At 59.7% G+C, this 8348-nt stretch overlaps 1 protein-coding gene across 1 annotated transcript; it reads right to left on the bottom strand.

Moving 5' to 3' along the window:
• Positions 1-977: 977 nt before the first annotated feature.
• On the bottom strand, positions 978-8348 carry CLK3 (CDC like kinase 3). The gene is made up of 12 exons (XM_032194854.1): positions 8200-8348; positions 6851-7046; positions 4829-4922; positions 4495-4561; positions 3817-3933; positions 3373-3539; positions 2904-2998; positions 2417-2546; positions 2246-2328; positions 1957-2036; positions 1572-1662; positions 978-1366 (listed from the first exon to the last, which is right to left on the bottom strand). Exons 1-12 carry the CDS (start codon positions 8346-8348, stop codon positions 1181-1183), a joined length of 1455 nt encoding a protein of 484 aa, XP_032050745.1. The 3' UTR covers positions 978-1180.

The following is an 8348-nucleotide window of genomic DNA, read 5'->3' as shown; positions in this document are numbered from 1 at the left end:
CTTAAATCCCTGCTTTTCTTGGCTCCTTGGGGTTTGGCTGCTGAACTGCAGATTGTGCCTGTGGGGCAGTAACAGTGTGTAAAATATCCAAGGCTTAATCCCAGGGGCCTTGTCTGAAGCTGCATGAGCCAGGTACCGCCACCCGTGCAGGTTTGGTGGCTGAGCCCAGCGCTGTTCTCACTGCGGGGTGGTTTGGGGGAGCACTGGGGCGCTGTGCGTGGGCAGCCATGCAGCAGGAGGGCCCCCACCTTTAAGAAAAAAAAAAAGGAAGAGGTAGAAGGGGAGGGCAGGAGCCCTGATGTAAGGAAAAAGCTTCCCCATCCCTACCTGGGTGGGGTGTGGGGCACAGCAGGGAGCCTTTACACTGTGCTGCCCTGCTGAAGGTGAGAGATGGGGGTGTTGGGCTGGGCTTCTTCTCAGCAGGTTACTGGAGGAAGGACACAGGGGCCTTGCCCACACAAAATGCATCTTAGTTACAGGGGTTACTCTTCTGGAACACCCCGCAGCACCCCGAGGGGCCGGGTCCCCTGGTTCCCCCTTCCCTCACCACACTTTTTAACTCTGTTTGAGGTCGTTTCTGTCCCCGCACAGGCCCTGCCCGTGAGTGCTGCTCTGCTCAGTGCCACGTGAAGATCACTGCCCGGCCTCACCGCTCGGTGTTCCACGTGTGACCCCTGTTTGTAATGACTGACTCCTGCCTCTGCGGGGGGCTGCCCTGAAATAAAGTGCAACTATTCATGTGTGCTACGCCCGTGCAGCTCTTCATTTGTCTGACCCCACAGGCACAGCAAGCCTGCCTGCTGCTCCATGCTGCTCCGAGGCACAAGGGCAGGGACCAGGGAATTCAGTTTTTGCCCTCCCCTGAAGCAAAGTATCCTGCTGCCTCCTTTCCTGTCTATTTTTCAACAGCTCCACCTTCTGCACAGAAAAGAGAGAGCTGGGAGCAAGCGAGCCCTCCACCCTGCCTACCAGGGAAGTATGAAACAATAAGAAACACTTTATTTTAACTTTACAACATATAAATAGACAAATCTGTGCTTTCCAACGGAGCTGTTCTTCCCCTCCCCTGCCCAGGGTTCGTGTCACAGTGTCCCTCTGAACTCCGAGGGGGTGGAGCTGAGCTGCAGAGGTCAGCCTGAGCCCGTCTGTCCCAACCCGGCCCCTGCCACCTCCCCGGCTGTCATCTGCTCAGGTCCCGGCTGGCGCTGCGCCCGCACAGCATCCGCTCCTCCGCAGAGAGACCCGCAAAGAAGGGATGCAGGAGGGCTTCCGAAAACGTGATCCTCTGGGAAGGGTCGAACTCGAGCATCCTTCTCATCAAGTCGAAGAGCTGCGCGTGCTCCAGCGAGTCGTGCAGCATGTATGTCTGAAACAGAAGGGCGGGCGAGATGTGTGTAGGCTCCGGTACAACAGGGAGCACGCAGCAGCCCCCAGTTCTGTGACGTACAGCGAGGCTGTGGCTGTCACCTCGCCCCCAGCAGAGATGATTCCCTTCCTGACCCCTGTGGCTCTCAGGAAGGGAGCCTCAGAGCACAGCCAGCACCCGCTCAGAGCTGCCCTCTGCCACCTACCCGCAGGGGCTTGCAGTTCTCTTGCACGTATCTCCCATCGGATGTGTTCTCGTCCCATACCAGGTTCCCGTTGTGGAAATATTTCTGCTTCCTGGGGAGGAGGAGAAGTGCTCAGGGGGCTGCCCCAGGGAGCTCACCCCCACCACAAGGAAGAGCAGCAGCCTGTGAGACTTGATGACAATTAACAGTAATTATTAATTACTCCCTCAGCAGCTGAACCGCTGCCCCTAAAACCAGAGATCAGGCTCAGAACCCCAACTTCCAGTGAGTTCCCTGTAGTTATAGGGGTGGTTAGCCTGGGTGTGCAAACACAACTGGCACCCTGACTCGTTAGCCACCACAACCACTTAGCCTGGGCGCTGGCGGTGCAGTTGCAGGCTCTCACCGAGTTCTGTGGATCATGTGAGAGGGAAGGGGCCCAAGGATTTTCTCCATCATGACCAGATGCTCACGGTTCTCGTGGGTCTGCGAAGGAAAAGAGCAGCAGCGCATTGCTTCAGAGCTTGGAGAGCTGCTGACAACAGCCTGTCACTTAGGTAGAGAGGATGAGAGAGAGGCCAGGAGTGGTGCAGGTCCTGTCCAGCTCTGCTTCCTCTCCTGCTTTTTCTATCCTTTCATTTCCCCTCCCTGTACCTAATTTGGCCAAAGAACACGATGCCTTTTGCAAGTCATACCTGGAAGAGCGTGAAGCCCCGGTAGTACTCGAACAAGATGCAGCCGGTACTCCAGACATCACAGGGCTGTGCCCAGCCCAGCTCTGCAGAGAGAACAAAGCTAGCCCCGTGCTCGCAGCAGCTCCCACCACGCCTCCTTCCAGCCGCCCCCTGCCACCCCGCGCTGCTCACCGAGAATCACTTCGGGGGGGCGGTAGTGCCGGGTGGCCACGATGGTGGTGTGGTGCTCGTGGTCGAAGGTGGCGCTTCCAAAATCAGCCACGCGGATGCTCGTGTTCCGGATGGATTTCTCCTCGCAGCTCTGCGAGCAAAGGAGAAGGCCTCGGAGCTTTTAGCAGCTGGTTCAGGCTCTGACAGGAGCCCTCTGTCCCCAGAAGCGCCCCATCCACGCTGTTAATCAGAAGGATCCCAAGTGGGAAGCTCTGAGCTGTTGACATCCCGTGTCCGTGTTAAGGGCAGCAGCTGAACTGCGGCTGGAGCCACTGAAGCAGAGCCTTAAGGCTCTTAAAAAACAGGGGGGAAAGAAGGGGCCCAGCTCCCATGTTGTTCTTGCTGAACAGGCTTGTGAGGAATGCTCAGAAGAGGGAAGATCCACCTTCTGCAGCGAGGGGGCAGGCGGCCGTTCCTGCTTCTGTCACCTCCCTCAGCCATAACCCACCTTTTTCTCGTTGTACAGAGTGTCGAAGTCAGAGTTGACAAACAAGATGTTTTCTGGCTTGAGGTCAGTGTGAGTCAGCTGGTTGTCGTGTAGAACTGCACGGGGGGAAGAGGAGAGGAAAAAAAACACGTCAGAGCCCGGCACTGGAGCACCAGGTCCATGTACTGGACACCCTGACGCAAGCTGACTCCTTGCTTCCATCCCAGCCCATTCTGGAGAGGCAAAGCCTAGCAGTGACTACGCATTTCTGACAGAGAAGGCACAAAAGAGCTCACAAGCCTCTCCTCCTTTCCTTTCACAAGGAAAAGAAAGCAAATCTAAAGACTACTCCACAGAAATCATCGTATCTTATCTTCTTAGCAGCTTCCGAAAAGGAAGCTAGGACATTCAGGTCCTACTAGAGGTTGAAACAACCCAAAAAAAACAAGCAGCTGCTGGCAACCCCAAAGGCTGGCCCCGGGTCACTCACATCTCAAGGCGTGGCAGAGCTGGTAGGCCATGTGCCGGATCTGAGGGAGAGGGTAGGGCTGGAAGTTGTTCTCTTTCAGGAACTCAAAAGTGTTCTTGCCGAGAAGCTCGAAGGCGATGCACATGTGGCCGTGGAAGTTGAACCAGTCCGACATCAGGACGCACAAGCTAGGCAGAGAGAACGGCACGAGGATTAACCGAGTTCAGAGGCTTGACAGAAGTCATTCTCCCAGTTTTTGGTGAACAAAAGCCCTGAGCCGGCTGACCTGGAAGCACAGCAATCCCTCCACTGATGCTGCAGACAAACCTCCCGCCCACTTTGCTCACCCAGCGAGCAGCAGGTACATCCAGTCCTCAGCTCTGGGCGGCTTTGGACCTCGTTCAGGCAGGCTGAACGTCTCTGAGGACACGGCACTGGCTGCCTGGGAGCTTCGCAGCAACTCACAATTTGTTCTCCTTGTCCTTCTCCTTGATCTTCTTCAGGACGTTAATTTCCAGCCTGGCTGCTTCTCGGTACTTCCCAACATTTTTTATGATTTTCAGTGCCACCTGGGATTTGCCTCTGCGAGGGGAGAGACAAAGGAGTCAGAAAAAGCCGCTGTCACCGGCACACACACCCCACAGGGCACTGCAGGAGTCTGCAGGATGATGAGGAGATTCCCAAGGGTACATTCAGACCACGTCCCCACTGGCTTCCCTTAGCTCAGCCGTGCAGCGCTGCGAGCAGGCGTGTGGCAATCTAATAAATAAAAGCAGGCGGAGGAAGGAGACGGCCTCCAGCAAGCTCAGGATGAGGGAGTGGTAGTGCAGGGAAAACAAAAACGAGGTCTGGGTAGGAGATCAGCTGTTCTGCCCTTGTCCCAACCTTGGCAAGCAATTAAATACCGCGGGGATTTGAAGTGCTCAAGCCACGTCCCGACCCGGCAGCCCCCCAGCAGGTCAGGAGAAGAGAGGAAGGGACAGGGGTCGGGTGTAACCACAGGAGAGGAGCAGAAAAAGAAGCACCCTGGCAGATTTAGAGGCCATCTCCCCGTCTGGCTGGCCTGTCCTGAAGCCCTCAGCCGCTGAGCGAGCACAAATCCTGCCACAACAGAGGGGAGACGGGGAAGGGAGGGCTGCCCACCTGGCGTGGTCGACGCACTCCACCACTTTGCCAAAAGTGCCTTCGCCGAGGCTGCCAACGATCTCGTCTAGGAGAGAGAAGAGGAGCGGGCGTGAGCCTCGGGGGCCGGGCGAGAGCCGGGGTCCTGCAAATCTCCCAGCAATAACACGTCAAAACAGAAACGTCTCTGGCTGCTACGCTCTTTAAAGCTCACGCCTCTATTGTCTGCCTCAGGCAATTTACTGGCGAGTCCGTTATAACAAACGCTAGAGACCCCTCCGGTACGGGGGGGGAGAGATCTCGGCTAACACGGGGGGAGGAAGTAGAGGTAAAGTTTTACGCAAGGTGGCTGTACATCGCTCGTGAAGCCAATCGCCGGTCCTGCACACCAGGTGGCCTTCCTTGTCATCTTCCACGCTCCTGCTGCGCTTACTGCTCTGCTGGCTTCTCTGCACACACCGCCCCCCGGCACGGCGTGCGGCCCAGCGCGCGCAGCGGGCAGTCCCCGGTGGCAGATTGTGGTGTCAGTCAAAGGTGGAGAGGCGGCGGCGCGGCGGCGGGCGGGTTTTCCAGATGCCAGCATTTCATAAGGCACACGGCATATATAACGATAGGGATAGTGCAAGGGACACGTCAAGACACAAACCGACTTCAACACAAAAGTAATCAACAGCTACAGGCACGTAAAGAACACCCTCCGTCAGCTGCGGCGCCTGCTGCCACCAAACGCCCCCCTCTTTGCTGCAGGGCAGCAGCTGGGGGGCTCTGGGGGGTGCCCCAGGGGAGCAGCGACCTCGGCAGCACCCAAGGGTGCCCCGGGAGGTGCAGGAAGGAGGGCTCGGCCAGAGGAACGCCCTCTTCTCCGCTGGGGAACCTGAGCTGGCAGCTCGGAGGAGCCATCCAGCAGCCGGAGCAGCAGCTCTGCCCCTCGGCTAACGGGTGCCCAGCTCCCAGTCTGCTGAGAGGGGACCCAGCGCTGCTCCTCCTCCTCCTCGGGGGCAGGCTGAAGCCTGCAAGAGCCTGAGGGATGCTTCGGGTGAGTCCCCAGGGAGCGTTTCGCTCCCCTTCAAGCTTTCACTAAAAGACACGAGCTCACGGTCACCCCTGCTACTGCAAAACCAGCCCGGCAGGCCCGCAAGGACTGGGGTCCACAGATTGACTGCGTGGTGTTTCCTATTTAGCCCTAAAAATGGTCACAGTCTCTACAGCGAAAGAAATGCAAACAAAGCTCTGCGTTTCCACGCCTGGCTTTCTATCAGGCTTCTCTTCTGCGCCCCTCGTCCCCCACCTGGTCCAAAATAAGGAGCTGTGAGCCCCGGAAGGTGAGCTGAGCCAGAAGGAGGCGCAGGGGAGAGCTGCGAGCCCTGCAAGGAGCCCGCTCAGGCCACCCAAACCCCGCACATCGCCTCACTGCACGCGCACACGCAAACCACAGCGCAGTGTTTGAGCCAGAACCCTGCCTCTGAGACCTACACGAAAACATCAGTGGGGGAGGAAGGAAAGCGAGGAGAGCAGCAGGCCGGCAGAGCCCCCGCGCCATGCAGGAGTCCTCGGGAACTGCGGGGATCGGGATGCGGTCACTGTGCTGTGACAATATCTGAAGGGGAGCAGCGGACAAAACTGGCAGCGACAAGAACTTCCCCTGCCACAGGGCAGCAGCGAGGCAGAGACGCTCGGGCCCACGCCTCGCAGCGCCCCCAGGCTGCTCCAGGCCCGGGGAGAAGCCTCCCTGCCCTGCCCCGAGTGTTCCCCAGCAGTCCTTGGACCGTCTCTGGCAGGGAACGCCACGAATCCGTACAGCCGGGTGGGAAAGCTGCACAGCACCAGGCACAGAGGACGCGGGTGGGTTTTTGGGAGGTGGGAGCCGAGTGCAGGGGGCCGGGGCTGGCAACCACAGGGCTCACGGCTCACACAAGGCTCGCTGAGGCTGACAGATGCCACGTGGGACGGGGCACAAACCACCCAGCACCCGCCAGCAGCACTCCGAACCCTCGCTGCCTGCCAGACCACCCCCAGCAGCACCAGCACGCGGAGGCGAGGCCCTCACCACGCGGAGACCTGCACGGGGACGGGGACACCGCAGCCTGGCTGTCCCCGTGCCACCCGTGTGCCACCCGGAGCCTTGGCTCACCCCAAAGCCGTGAAGAACGCGGCTCCATTTCCTCACCTACCGCAGCTTTTGGGGGCTGGGCCACCAAAATCACCAGCCACCGCCTCTCCCGGCGCCCCAGCACACAGGTTCGGGACCGCACGCCCCCCGTAACGAGGTGTACACGAGGAGGGGGCAGAGGTACTCACCCGGAGCGCTCCGAGCTGCAAGGAGGGGAGAAGGGTTAGGGCCCCAAGCGCCCCCGCGCTCGTTCCGGCTGCTACTCACCGAGGAGGCGCTGCTACAAGACCTGGTCCTGCGCTTTCTGCAGCGGTGCTGGTGCTGCCTGGCTCGGTGCTGCTCTCGGCCCCGCGGGCGGGGCGGGCAGCAGTCGTCCCCCCAGGACGGGCTGCGCTCCTCGAACCTGCAGGCGTCGCTGCCCCGCCTGTCCCGGTACCTCCTGCGCGGCGGCGTCCTGTCCCGGCTGCGGCACAAGCGACACGTCAACGTGCGGAGCTGCACCAGGATGGCAAATCCCCCCCCGCTGCCAGCCCCCCCGGGGGCTGTCTCCTCACAGCCAAGTCGCTCAGGGAAACAGCAAAGCTTTGCCAGAGAGAAAATCGCACGGTGCTCCCACCTTTCGAGGAGCTGGGGGGAAAGGAGGTGCCTGCTTCGAGCTGCCCGCCTCACGGAGCCTCCCCCTGCACCCACGGGGGCTCTCCCAGCACCGTTTCTCCCCTCCCAGGAAGGCCTCTCGGTTGTTTTTTTAATGAGCGAGGAGCCAAGCCAGCAGCGGTGCCCAAAACATCGCCCCAGCAGGGATGGGAGCCCCCAGACACCCGGCCTTGGGTGTCCGCGTGCCTCCGGTGATGGCTCCAACGAGCCAGGAGGAAAATTCGGCCCCTGCCCTCCAGATAAACCCTGCGGCCCCCACAGCGAGCCCTGCTGCCGAAGGAGCAGCCTCCTTTAAGGCAGAAAACGTCACAACGCAGAAGAAAACCACGGCACGCTGGTGCCAAACCCACAGAACGTGACCAAAGCAGCGTTTCGGGCATGTGTCCAGCCAGGCTGGACCAAGGCCTCGTCACAGCCGCCTCCCTCTGCAAAAAGCAGCTTTTGGGGTTTGTTTCCCCTCCGCTTTGGCCACGACTGGCTTTCTTGCTGACGGCCCAACAGGACGCAGACGTGCACAGGTTCATTTCAGCTTGGGTCAGGAACCAAATCTCACCTTGCCTGCTAAATTACCCACAATGGAAAAAAAAACAAACACTAAAACCCCAAACCCACCTCTTTGAAACCTCAGTCTGAACTTTTAAGGTAGAGAGGACTCAGAAATAACAGCCCGAAGGACTGGAGGGTACCGAGGGACCCCCAGGAGGCTCACAGCCTGGGGATGGAAGGGCAGACAGGTTCTCACCCGGCAGCTGTCTGCTTTCACCCAAATCCCACCTCCGCAATCCGTTAATTAAAAAAAATGGGGAAAGCCAATTGTGGGCACAATTCATTTGCTTCATTAAACCAAATCCAGACCCCGAACGATTAAGGCATCCCCTCCCAGCTGCACCCGCCCTGGGGTGAGGATGAGCGCCGAGATCCTGCCCCCCAGCCCCCGGGGGAAGCCCCCCTGCAGCCCTCACCTTCTGGATCGCGACCTCCTGGCCGGGTCCCTGCGGGGCGGGCAGCGCAGCCTGCCCTCGGGGGCCCTGCTCCGGGACCGCCGCCGCTTCCACCGCTGGCCCCAGCAGGGCTCCTGCTCCGGGGACCGGTACCGCCTGCAGTGGTGCAT

The sequence above is a fragment of the Aythya fuligula genome, chromosome 11 (assembly GCF_009819795.1).
Source record: "Aythya fuligula isolate bAytFul2 chromosome 11, bAytFul2.pri, whole genome shotgun sequence".
Lineage (NCBI taxonomy): Eukaryota > Metazoa > Chordata > Aves > Anseriformes > Anatidae > Aythya > Aythya fuligula.
This window is presented reverse-complemented; position numbering and strand designations above follow the sequence as displayed.

Bases quoted from the DNA above. Each gene is read 5' to 3' on its own strand.
- CLK3 (XM_032194854.1), bottom strand. From the start codon at position 8,348: ATGCACCACTGCAGGCGGTACCGGTCCCCGGAGCAGGAGCCCTGCTGG. The intron at 4,923-6,850 runs GTGAGTAGCAGC...CGGTGTGTGCAG, and splicing joins CTTGTAGCAGCGCCTCCTCG to AGAAGCCAGCAGAGCAGTAA. The intron at 2,037-2,245 runs GTATGACTTGCA...TTTCCTTCGCAG, and splicing joins GGGGCTTCACGCTCTTCCAG to ACCCACGAGAACCGTGAGCA.